The 13,482-nt window shown below is 43.8% G+C and overlaps 1 protein-coding gene across 1 annotated transcript; it reads left to right on the top strand.

Moving 5' to 3' along the window:
- Positions 1-1,697: 1,697 nt before the first annotated feature.
- LOC147456673 (uncharacterized) lies at positions 1,698-3,933 on the top strand. Its single transcript, XM_086515100.1, has 2 exons — positions 1,698-1,881; positions 1,964-3,933. Exons 1-2 carry the CDS (start codon positions 1,870-1,872, stop codon positions 3,497-3,499), a joined length of 1,548 nt encoding a protein of 515 aa, XP_086371226.1. The 5' UTR covers positions 1,698-1,869; the 3' UTR covers positions 3,500-3,933.
- The last annotated feature ends 9,549 nt before the right edge of the window (positions 3,934-13,482 follow it).

Below are 13,482 nucleotides of genomic sequence, written 5' to 3'. Positions count from 1 at the left end.
CAAAGGTAACAACTTCTAAAGATACTTCTAATCTATTGCCTGGGGAATACTTGCCAAGGATTTATGGTGTCAGCTTTTATACTAGTTAACATGCTTCATCCAAAGAGAGAGGCTTGTGAGCGGCAAAGGGGTGCAATTGGTGCTCCTTATACGTGATCTAGATCTGTGTGTCAGGGTTCGAGTTATAAGTGTTTGAACCCATGCACCGAAGTTCATGGCACGTGCATCTGGCAAGGAACCAACATGACCTCGTTGATGGTTTTGATTGAGCAAAGATTTCTAATTACAAATCTATTAGACCATTTGAGATGATGCTAGTGTTTGATTTCTCTTCATTTTGACACAATCTTCTAAGTGCTATCAAGGAAGTAGAATTCTTAAGCTTCAATAATTGGCAAATGCATTGATGTGCGAAAATTATTCTTCTTTTGCAATGAAACAAAAATTGTTTAAGACACGTGAGCAAACCAAGAAACATTGACTAGCTTGATGGTTCAAACACAAGTCTAATTTTCTTTTAAGCCTTTTTGAATCCTCGATTTCAACTCTTGAAGCCTAAACCCAACTCTTAACACTAGGAGTCCCTTGCACTAAGAACACACATGGCATGTCTTTTCTTGATTATATCGAGGGGAGAATAGCGCCACCTCCCCCACACACTCATCTTAGTGCCACCTCCCCCACATACTCATCCTAGCAACCTGGTGTGCGGTATGGCTGACTCATCCTCAATTGTAGCATAAAAGGTGCACATTGTGACTAATGCTCAATAGTGTAATTAAACAAGTAATGAGAATCTAACGCTACTCATACTTTTTTCGTCATGTTTGCAAGGAGAGAATTTACAGCTATAGAGGAAGAATGAGGTTGGATGTGAGACATCTTGCAATTGTTGCTTTACGTACCTTAACATTGTAAGAATCTCATATCTCTCCTTTTATCCTTTCTTTGAAGATTGCGTTAATCTAATGTTATATGTAGAAGTAAAGACTTTGGTTTCTTAATAAGTTCTCTCTCTCTCTCTCTCTCTCTCTCACACACACACACACACACACACACACACACACACACACACACACACACACACACACACACACTTTTATTTTGTGCTATTTTCTATTAGAGCCGGGTTGCACCATGGGTTAGTGGGTTCAAGAGGGGTAAAGCATTGCACAAGGTCCCACCCATAGTAGTAGATGAAAAGGGTTGGAGTTTCTATTTTCAAGGAGATCATGGGAGATAATTGATTGGAGATGGCAAGCCTCTTTTCATTTCAAGGAGAGCCTATCGATACCTAAAAGATAGCTTATTCCCTTCCTTTTGCAAAGTGCTAGTAGGGTTTCTTGAAAACTTCTATATTTGTGGAGGAAACATGGACATGCATCTATTTAGTAAACACTCACCCTATTAACCCATGGTGCAATCCAACTAGTACTCGCATGCATGCACATAGCGACAACACTTCTTTTAGTACAAACTAATGTTTGGAATGTGATCTTTTGTGTCCGCTCCTTCTTCCAGGGTAGTCAATATGAATGTTGGAATAGGATCTCTCTCTCTCTCTCTCTCTCTCTCTCTCTCTCTCTCTCTCGCATTGCAATCAATTCTATCAATTAATTATTTCCTGGATTCCAGTGCTTCCAGTTGCCAATTTTAATCATAGAGAACAAAGCTGGCTGCTATTTTGTGTAGATTAATAAAACACTAACTGCAAATGCAGCAATCCAGTTTTATGGAGAGTTCAAACTAAAATGAATTCCTCCACGACGACATCGCTCTGTGCATTTGCTTCCTTATTCATAAGTCACAAAAGCGTTAAAATTTGAGTGTTCAGTCTCTCTCTGGATCCGGGCCGAAGTTATTGCAGCCATGGAGTCCTCGGTACGTAATCTCTCTCAGTTGTTATGATTTTTGGAGATGAATATGACAGTATCTTTAACCATGCTTTCTCTCAAACGTGCAGGTTCATACCCGGCTTTTGCACGTTCAGGTTGCAGAACTCAAACCTAAATTTTCACGCTCCTGGGGTTCACATTCTTTGTTTTCCCATCGTTCTCCAGAGTGTACAACACTGGGTTCTTGGATCCTGCGGTTCAATAAGGTTTTTGTGGGAAGAGATTGGACGAAATTCAGGCATGTCATACATAGAGAGGCACATGCTAAGGTAACTTTTTCTCCAATTCGAGCCTTGGATTCAAACCCACATGATACCACCGATTGTTCCGATGCTTTATCACATGAGAGTCAACACTTAGAAAGCGTGGAAAGCAGTAAAAACACGGTCGGTTGTCATTCAGAGTTTGCTGGGCCTAAGCTTGACGATGTTACGGCCCGATTGGATAGCTCCAGCTCCAATTTAACAACAGAGATGCATGGTTTTGTGATGGGACTAAACCAAGAAGCAGGTGCTTGGGATAGTGGAAGTATACATGCACCTGTTGTGAGACGATATTTAAGTGACAATGAAGAGAGATGGATGTTATGGTACAGTGGCAAGAGTCAAGTTCTACAAGGAAATGCAGAAAATGAAAGTAAGGAGGTTATGGGTCTGGCCATATCGTCGAATGGTGTCCATTGGAAAAGAGGAAATGGAGGAAGTGAGAGCACAGAGCTGATCAAAGATGGGGTTGGGAAAGTTCTTGACTGCAGTGAGAATTGGTGGGCTTTTGATACCGAGATTACACGCCCGTCTGATGTTTTGGTCATGTCCAGTTTGAAAACTCGAACTGCAGCTGGCGTGTATTGGATGTATTACACGGGGGGTTGCTCAGAGGAGATTGAGATACCAAAGCCTAAAAGCTTGCCTATGTATCTACCTGATTTCAAGTATTTGGACTCAAAATTAGTTGTATTCAGAACACGACCAGGGCTGACCATGAGTCATGATGGAAGAAATTGGGCAAGGATAGAAGGAGATCATTACAGTGGGTCACTTTTTGATGTAGGTGGAGAAGGAGAGTGGGACTTTTTGTTCATTGCTGATCCCCATGTTGTTTACGTTAATACAGATGATCTGAGGCTTTATTATCACTCTTTTGATCTTACAACTGGTTGCTTCAGCGTTGGTTATGCAAGGTCTCGTGACGCTATGAAATGGATCAAGTTTGGAAAAATTCTAGGAGGGGGTCCTCCTGGTTCTTTCGACGAACTGGGTGTTAAGTCTCCTCAGGTGGTTGCCCATCCTAGTGGTAAGGGATTTTTGATGATTTATGAGGGTGTTGCTTCAGATGGTAGGACCTGTTTTGGTCTTGCACAATCGAAAGATGGGTTATCTGATTGGGAAAGGTGCTCTGATGGGCCTATCTTTAGTGTGGCAAAGGAATCAAATGCATGGGATAGCAAGGAGATACATAGCCCTTGTTTGGTGCACATGGATGGCAATGAATGGCGGCTTTACTACCAGGGGGTGAGTGGAACTGGAAAATCTAGCTTTGGGATGGCCCTATGTACAGATGGTAAGCTGCTTAAATTCAAAAGATGTCACGGTCTACATCTGTAGCAACTGAATGAAAGATTTTGGTGTATTTGGTGCAATGCATGGTGTTTTACTGACACATCACCACAATTTATCTATTAAGAAAAAAAGTTTGCTGGTACCCTCTGTGCTTATGAAAAGATAGCAGAGGTTAAGCAGAGTCTGAAGCAGATGATCTCAGGACCAGGCCCTCATTGCAGCCTGTATGATGGAGATAAGGTATGGCCTGTTTATAGTCCACGTGTATGGCAACGAAGCTCACACCTTATCAATATTCTGTCTATATTATAGTGAGACTCTCAAGTTCATTGTACAAATGCCACATGTAGATGGTTTCCTTTGTTTCTGCTACAGCATGTTGCTGATTTGATTACTGTTTATGGCTTATATGTATCATTTGTGCAGCTTCTATAGCTCAAACCATTGAATATATGCTTCAGAAAGACTTTTTTAATGCTTCCAAAATTTAAGTGGTGTGATCTTGTAGCCTTACGCACTACACACCTGTGATCCTTGTAGTCTGCTCTGTGATTGGAGCCATTGTGGAGGGAAATCTGGAGGCACAGGTTGTTGGAGGATGGCTTAGTACAGAGTAACGCCCTTGAGACTTGTAGTCATGTATGGAAAATGTGTGCATATGGGTGGTGTTTCAAACGAGTAGATAAGTAAATGACTGCAAAGCTTGCGGACAACATTGGTGAACATTTATGGGATGCCATTTACGTGGAGCAGGCACAATTTTTTGACAGCTTTTGGGGCTATTAAAGTTTGTATAAATCTTATGATTCTCAAAGACACTAGTAAAGGCAGCTCAACCCGCTTTGCAGCAATGCTTAAGTAACTGTTTACTTTTGTTGGAGATATGGGTCGCATTGCAGGGTCTCTGAAATTGGAGCATTGGGTATCTCATGGGATTTCCAAGTAGTGAGTAACTGGTCACACTAAGATTTGTAGTCAAATTACTGAAAGCAGACTGACACTGAATCAAAAGATAAGAAACTGGAAAAGATAGCTGAAATTGAAACAGAACTGAAATTGGAACCAGAGACATCAGTATATTAAGTATGATGTAATATATGAGTGTAACTAAAACTGATACTGATACTGGAACTTCTAGCACAAGGCAGAATGCTTAGCAACTAGGGAAGTACATGTGTAAAATAGCAGCAGTGACGACCATGGACGAGGACTAGCAAGCTACTGTCACAAGTAGTGAGCCCAACTTGAGAGAACGAGGCCGAGAGGACAAGGGGCCTAACAAGGGGTTAGGATTTTTAATACTTAACTCATCAACTTGACCGACTTCAAGCGCACTGGCCGAGGGGCCTAAACCTAAAAATACTTAATAGTAAAAGATGGGGCAGATCTCCATAATTTCTGCTGACATGCTGACATGGCAGGCTGTACGCTTTTCTGCATTTTGTGCTGGCTGAGAACTGGCAGTTTATGCTCTTGGTAGCAAATGCTTTTGGATGCAAAATCTTTTGGGGCTCTGCTTTTGGGCATCCCTTGTACTGTTTAAAGGACCCTTTGGGCCTCACTCTAGAGAGCATCTGGATGCAAAGTCTCGGAGAAGAGGACTCTCAAGAGTTGTACCTTTGCAAAGCAATTGTCACAAACGGGAGCGCATAGCAATATAAAATATACTTGGATATCAATAGAATTTATCACTTAATACTGAAGCTAGAGGATATAGAGAGATATAGATAGAGAGAAATAGAGAGTGAGAAGATCGACACAGTATTGGGACTAGAAGGTGGGCTGGTCCCCCCCCCCCCCCCCCCCGAAATAGTATCTTTATTACTGAGGAGAAGTCTATACAAGCACTTGAACCGAATGTATTACCACGTTCGTTCTAGAATAAGACTTGATGGTTCTTGGAAGCCTTGACTTCCTATTCCTAGGGCAAAACCCTATTCCAAGGAACTTCCGTTCCTTATTCCAAATCCTCAACAACCAAGTTTCTCGCCTCTGGATCTCACCTTCCAAACTCAGGGTATAGCATACCTGCAACTCTTTTCCGACTCGGTTTCCAGAGTCCTCTTCCTGCAGAATAACTCTGCTCTCCTGGATGAAGTCCTTCCCTTGGGAATTTCAACTTACGGATCACATCTTGAGAGTCTACCACTCTCGGATCCGCGGATCTACTTCCGAAACTCGGGCATGAAACCCTTGGGCTTATCTGGCTCTAGTTTCTCAAAGCGTTTTTCTCCTGCAGAGACTCATGCCTTCCTCTTCTCCTACTCCCTCGTGAAGAGGAAGTACAATTGCAAACACACACAAACACGGGACAACAATTCGTATGGCGAATCCACAATTGATACCTCTCTCTCTTTGAGCAGGAAAAGCGACCTACGCGCTTTGTAGTCTTGCGATCTCTTGCGTCTTCTGGCGGCAGTCTCCTCTTGCTAACGCTGGCAACCCCTTTTTGAGAGAGGGCGTGTGATGCTATTATAGCTCCCTGGCCACGGCAGGAATAGCTGAAGCGCTGTCTGTCCGCATAGAGATTGAGGCGTTTTTTTTTTGCTCTTCTACCAGAGAGAGAGAGAGAGAGAGAGAGAGAAATCGTTGCCTGGTCTTTGTTGCTTTATTTTCCAGGTGGCGGCCGGCGTATTTCAAAAAATAGTACGAATCTGCCCAAAAAACTCAATAAAACCTTATAAGTTAAAAACAATGCTTTCAGAGCACTTCCTAGGCGTCCCTGTATGCAATCACATGCACAATTGCAATGCAGACATAGACTTCCTTGTGGGAAAGCATCGGCTTTCCCGAAAAAGAATTTCTCTGAAAGCAATTTGTATTTCCTCAAAGTTTCCTCTGAATCCATCTTCATTCAAGTGCTTGCTCTTCCTTGTGCACAATTCTAACATAGTTCGAAATTTTCTCTCGACTATGGATATTCCCTTTCCGATGCACCCATCACCCACCTTGTGACGCATCAGGTATACCCATCACCTAGTCCTTTCCTACCGAACTTACGGTACAATCTCCTTCGCGATGCTCTGTCACCCATCCTATGACGCATCAGAGTTGTCCGTTCTCCGATGGTCGCATACTTCTTCCCGATGCTCCTTGTCACCCATCCGATGTGACGCGTGAGACGTACTTGTTCCTGGTGGCCTTACAGATATTCCCTTTCACAGTGCTCCCGTCATCACTTTGAATGACGCACTAGAAATATCTGTACTCGGATGTCTCTAGTAAGAAAAACCCCCTCACTTAAAATTCCAATAATTCATTTAGAATTGGTTTTCCTGGTGTTCCAAGCGAGAAAACCCTCTCACTTATAAATCCAATAATTCATTTAGAATTATTTTTCTGTCAGATAAAGCCAATTTAGCAAAAACAATAATAAAGAAATACCGAAAGGGGTGTTAAAATTATAGCATCTGTCACAAACTGCTGACTTGTCAAGCCATTGAAGAACGGAGCCAACTTGCAGGTCCTGGCCAAAGGGCCTAAACCCTAAGAAGAACAAGCAGCAACAGAAGAAGAAGTCCTACCAACTTATGGAACCCCGTTCGATGGGGCCCAAGTGACAAAGGAATTCAAATAAATCTGGATCCTCACACACACACACACACACACAAAAGACTTGCACAAATATTGATGATGTGGCAGTTGTACGGACATTCCAAATTTTCTGTTGATAGTGTTGACGTGGCAGATTTCCGCAAAACGTGTTGACAGTGCTGAAGTGGCAGTTGTACGGATTTTCGTGATTTACGTTGGCAACTTTTGGGCATTGCTTTTGGACCAGATTGTCACAAAGTGATGATGTGGTTGACAACAGAAACCCTAATTTCTGCCAAAAACCCTAAAAAACTTGCAAACCCTAATTTTTGCCGCAAACCCTAATTTCCGGAAATCGCGGAGGCTGTTTTTTTTTTTTTTTTGGGATTTTTGTGACAAATTTCGCTTTTTCTCTACTTAATGAGAAAGCGAGAGAGAATGCTTTTGCTTTTAAGTTTTGACTCTCTGTGAGAGAGAGAGAGAGAGCAATTGCTTTTGATTTGAAGCTTTTAGGGCTCTGCTTTTGGGCATCCCTTGTAACCTTTAAATTAGTGGTGAGGGCCTCACTTCTCAGAGCATCTGGACGCAGAGTCTGAGAGTGAATCCCGACCCACTCTCTTGTACTTTGAACTAATTAATATAAAAAGGAATACCGAAAGGGGCGTCAGTCTTTGGGGCCAATATCTCTAGGCACGGAACTCCTCTGGGCCAGTGCAAATATATTGTGATCTATGAATTGTTTTGAAGTGGTTATTTGGTGCTGTCGCGGTTGATTCTTGACTTGGAGTGTCCAAGTCTGTTACAATGGTATTAGAGCACGGCCGATTTTTCTTCTACGGGAAATCCGATCCCCGATTTTTTTTTTTCCGTGGCACCTATGGCTTCAGGCAATGATGAGTCGACTCCCTCTGCATCTGGAGATGCGGGCTGGGATCACGACGAAGATTCAGACAGAGAGTATGGCCCACCTCGGCCTACTCAGGCGGAGCAAAGAGAGATGGAGCGTCGTCAATTGATTGGCGATGCAACAAAGATGATGCTCAATTTTGCCAAGGACCTGAAGATGGCAAAATATATGAACCAGACCTCTTTGGAAGAGGTACAGATGGGTGGCAAAGAACCACAACACCACTCCTGAAACCCGCTCTCAGAAACCTTCTGCCTCCAAGAAATATATGGAGAAGGAACTAGAGAACGTGGTTGATGCACGGATTGCTCAACTTTCGACGTGCAAAAGAAGGACAAAAAGCACGGCAAAAAGCAGAAGAAAGGCACTGACTTCCCGGGATATTTGGGTCGTCGGTCGACATTCGACAAGGCAAAGAAACAGAAGAAGCGTGTCAAGTTTGAAGGCTTACCCAGTTCTTCTTCTTCTTCTGACAGTTCTTCTAGCTCTTCAGACTCGAGCGAAGAAGACAGAAAAAGCAAAAAGAGAAGCAAGAAACAAAGCTTCGGAAAGGGCAAGAAAAGGCAAAGAAGGCTATATCTCGTCCAGAGACTGACAGTTCTACTGAGGACTCGTCCACAGACAGCTCAGATTCCGATGACGGAAACTTTTATGCGAACAAGAAGAATTTTTACAAAGCTAACCAGTATGACTTTCTCGAAGATAAAAGCAAGAAAGTCCGAGAGTTTAAGGAAGGTGGCCACTCGATCAAGTTTGATACTTTTTCAGGATACTCAGATGCTTCGAAGGCTTTGTCTTTTAAACAGCAGTTTGACATCGCTTTCGCGGGAGGACGCTATTCAGAGCACTCCAAGATTCGGAGAGCTGCCTCTTACTTTAAGAGGAATGCTCGTACTCGGTGGTCCACGCTTCTTTTAAACAAGACTGCCCCAGTTAAATGGCTGAAATTTAAGAAGCTTTTTATTTCTTCTTGGTTGATGCAAGAATATGAACGAGATATACGAGCTGCTTGGAACCATCTTCGGATGACCAAGAAAGACACAATCAATGCTTATTGTGGAAGATTCTAGAGCTCTTTTCTACCCGCCTCTTCATTCAAGAAGATCTCATTCAGAGAACAAATTGAGCGGTTTACCTTGGGTCTACCTACAGAGATCCGAGATCACTGCTTGGAACAGAAGTCAGCTTCTATTCAGGAGTTGATGAGTCATGCGAAGCGGGGCTTTGCCATTCACTCTGGCAGTCTAACCTACCCCACAGATGAGACCATGACACAACGAGCCGAACAGACTTCTGGGAATGAAAGTAGAAAGAAAAAGAGCAACCCAGAGAAAAAGGATGCACGACCCAAGCTTACTCCTGAGGAGAGAGCTCGCTTCATCAGAGAGGGGAAGTGCTTTGGATGCGGGGAACATGGACATATCTCCGCGAAGTGCCCTAAAAAGGCAAAGAAAGTACAGAATGATAAAGACGACGACAGGCCTGAGAGTTCGAGAGCAGCTGAGGAACGTGGCAGAAAAGGCAGATAGAAAAGCAGAACTAGTACCACATGGCGTGGGACCTGCACCGAATCTAATGAATGAAAGTACAAACTTTGCCGCTTTTGGGGCAAAGTGAAGGATCGGGAAGCTCTTTTGAAGGAGCCAAGGCCAACTTCTTTTCACTTGGAATTGGCGGCTCGATTTGGAATTACGCCCGACAGACTGACGCCACAGGCGGAGGTAGTTCGACTGGCACCCGGATGGGATGTTGCCATGACACCGAGCATTGGCAAACTTCGTTTGCAATGACAGGGGTGTTCAAGGCACGCGAGTGACGTTCTACTCGGAATCCCTTGGTACCACCAGAACTACGCCGTGGTTGACTACCGGGCCGAGAAAGCGACTTTGATAAATGAAGGGCTTAGAGATTGTACTTGATGAACTTCAGTTTCTTACTCATTCTTTTGGGAGAGAACTGAACGTTGGATAAAGGTTGAATATGTTTTGACCTGATCAAAAGAACGCCAAGATTTTTCTCCACACTCATGCCGATTGCTTTTCAGAGGGCGTGAAGATGAAACCATTGATCTGATACCTGGAAGCACGCCACCGAATCGGCCACCTTATCGTGTGAGCCGAGTACAGAATGAAAAGATTATGAACCCAGTGAAAGACCTCTTGGAAAAGGGTCTTGTCCAGCCTAGTACTTCACCGTATTGCTCTCCAGTGTTGTTGGTTTTGAAGAAAGACGGATCTTGGAGAATGTGCATCGATTATAGCGCTCTCAACAAAATCACCATCAAGAACAGATTTCCGATTCCTAGGATCGATGATATACTTGACAGGTTACAGGGATCCTCGTGCTTTAGCAGGATTGACTTGAAGAGTGGATATCATCAGATAAGGATAGCGCCAGGAGATGTCTACAAGACAGCTTTTCGGACGACTTTTGGGTTATTTGAGTTTTTGGTGATGCCTTTTGGCTTAACCAATGCTCCTGCGACATTTAACCGGATGATGGACAGGATTTTTCGAGAGTACAGGCTATTTGTTGGCACTTTCTTTGACGACATCATTGTTTTCTCCAAGAATGAGGCAAAACATAGAGATCATCTGCTTCAAGTCTTTCAGGCATTATGAGATCACACGTTAGTGATTAATGCAAAGAAAAGTGAATTTTTCCTACTAGAGATACACTTTTTGGGACACATTGTGTCAGCAGCAGGAGTGCAAATGGACCCGGCCAAGATAGAGACTATCCGTGATTGGCCCGATTTGAGGAATGTCCATGAAGTTAGAAGCTTCTTGGGACTGTGTTCGTACTACAGGCGGTTCATACAAAAGTTTGCAGAGGTTGCTTCCCCCTTGCATACCTTGACACAGAAAGGAGTACCTTTTTCGTGGGGACCCACAGAGGTGACTGCCTTTCGGACATTGAAAAAGAAATTGACTACGGGACCTATTTTGACTTTGCCGGACTTGCAGAAGTCATTTGAAGTATATTGTGATGCTTGTGGTCGTAGTCTGGGTGCGGTCTTGATGCAAGAAGGCCATGTCATAGCTTATGAGATCCGTTTGTTCTCTAGGCCGGAGATGACAACACAGATCTATGAGAAAGAGCTTTTGGCGGTTATCCATGCTCTTACTCAGTGGCAGCATTACCTACTCGGAGCGGATTTTACTGTCTTTACAGACCATCAGAGTTTGCGCTACTTCTTGTCACAGAAGCAGCTTTCGGAAAAGCAGATGCGGTGGGCGAACATCTTGTCACACTTCCACTTCCAGATTGTCCATGTGCAGGGACAGAAGAGTGTGGTGGCAGATGCTTTGTCTCGAAAACCGTTGGTTCTGGCTGTTTACGCGATACATCATAGGAGCTTCGAGGATATGGTCGATCAGTATGCCATAGATACAGATTTTGCAGATATTTTCACACGGATACGGGATGGGGAGACAGTAGCTGGATACTCCCTTCAGGAAGGCTACTTGATGAAAAAGACTATGTTGTGCGTTACACAGCCGTTGAGGGATAAGGTTATAACTGAATGCCACTGTCCACCTTTTATGGGTCACCACGGCATTGCTACCACCATGAAGGGTGTGGAGAGATACTTCTTTGGACCGAGACTCAAAAAGGGTGTGGAAGAGTTTGTGCGCAATTGCTTAGTATGCCAGAAGGTCAATTTTGACAGGCATAAGGCACAGGGATTGTTAAAGCCTTTACCCATACCAACCCGCCCCCGGAAAAGTATTGAAATGGATTTCATTTTTGATCTCCCGAGAACACAGAATGATCACGATGATTTTACGATTACATGGCACGTCACGATTGTCTCGGACAGAGACCCCATATTTATGAGTTTGTTTTGGAAGGCAATTTGGGAGAACATTAGCACGCGGTTGCAATTCTCGTCATGGTTCCACTTGCAGACTGACGGGCAATTTGAGATTGCCAATTCAGTGATTTTAGATTTATTGAAGTCTTGTATCTCGGATCAGAAGACTCAATGAGAAAAGAACTTACCTTTGGTGGAATTTGCCTACAATAACACGATACACTCTTCGACGGGGAAGACGCCATGTGAGATTGTTGAAAGTGTTGCGAAGGTTCCATCCTTCCTGAGTACGAAAGATTAGACATTTGAAGCAGATGAATATTCGCGAGATTTGGATACGGCTTTTGCCAAGGTTCGCGAGACTTTGCAGGAGTCTCAAGAACGACAGAAAAAGGCAGCGGATCACCATCGTCGCGACCTGAAATTGAAGGAGGATGATTGGGTGCTCTTACTTTTGAGAAGGCACGCCTACGAAAGAAAAAGGGAAAGGAGAGGCTTTTTCCAAAGCTTAGTATGCGATACTACGGACCTTTCCAGATCACTGACAAGATAAATGATGTCTCCTTCCCATTGAAATTGCCAGATACTTAGAGGATTCATAATGCATTGCATGTGAGTCTCTTGAACCCTGTTAAGGGTGATGTGCCTGATGATGGGGAGCCTGATGAGCAACCCGAAGTGGAAGAAAACAAGGAGATCCTTGTTCCTGAACAGATTTTGGCACATAACGATACGAAGAAAGGTAAAGTCCGAAGGCGGTTCTTGGTTTAGTTCAAGAACTTTCCTGCATTTGATGCGAAGTGGATGGAGGAGGAGGACCTAGCAGATACTCCTCGGATTGTGAAACTTTTCCTCGATGTTTTGGTCAGAGTTACCCGGAACGCGGAACGGGAACGGCGACGGGCCTCCCTGCGGAACAGGAATGGTCCCGGAACGGGAACGGCGCGGAACGGCAGGCTAAAAAAACACCCAAATATTTTTTTTTTAGCGTTATGTGTTTGAATACAAGTAGTATTAGAGTCCTTTGACTCTAATACCCACAAAAAACACGATTCGAAGACCATTTAACCTTATTATGACTTGATTGGGATGTGAGGTGCCCAGAGTACATAGCCAGATGAACAACAATAAGCAAACACAATGCCCATAGTACATACACAATGCTCTCAAATAATTGCAAGAGTAGTAGTCAGAGATAACACTTTGGAATTAATTATGGCTAACATAGTAACAAGCCTCAAGGGCCGCCAGCGGCCAAGGTGCTACAAAAAAACCAAAGGGGGGCAAAGTTCAAACCAGACTTCAGTGACCACAATGCCAAAAGACTGAAGGTGACAACTACCATAAAGATGCTAGTAGCTACAAATGGCAAAGAGGGCAAGGCTCAAGCAGCCATACAAAAAGGTAAGGATAAATGGCAAATACTCAAGATCAAGACTCCAGAGCCACTAGCCAGAGAGGCCTCCCAATCCGTAGTAGCCGGCTGTAAATCATGCACATCCTCCCATTCCTCATCATCGAGGTCTAGGTCCGGCTAGATCTGAGCCTCAGATGAAGTACCTGGTGTTGGTGGATGTGCATCTCCACCTGCCTGAGAAGCCTCTTGCTCCATCTCCCACTGTGTAAAAGGATCTGTCTGTTTGTTTGTACTCTTGCAAAGCATTTTCAAATTTGCGCTGACGAAGACAAGATCATTAGCCTTCTCCACTCCAAGCCGATTCCTCTTCTTGGAAGCAATGTGGCTAAAGGTACTCCACAATTGCTCCAAGC

This window comes from Adiantum capillus-veneris, chromosome 6 (assembly GCF_014529385.1).
Source record: "Adiantum capillus-veneris isolate H3 chromosome 6, ASM1452938v2, whole genome shotgun sequence".
Classification (NCBI taxonomy): Eukaryota; Viridiplantae; Streptophyta; class Polypodiopsida; order Polypodiales; family Pteridaceae; genus Adiantum; species Adiantum capillus-veneris.
Note: the sequence above shows the minus strand (reverse complement) of the source record. Positions and strands in the feature narration are given on the sequence as shown.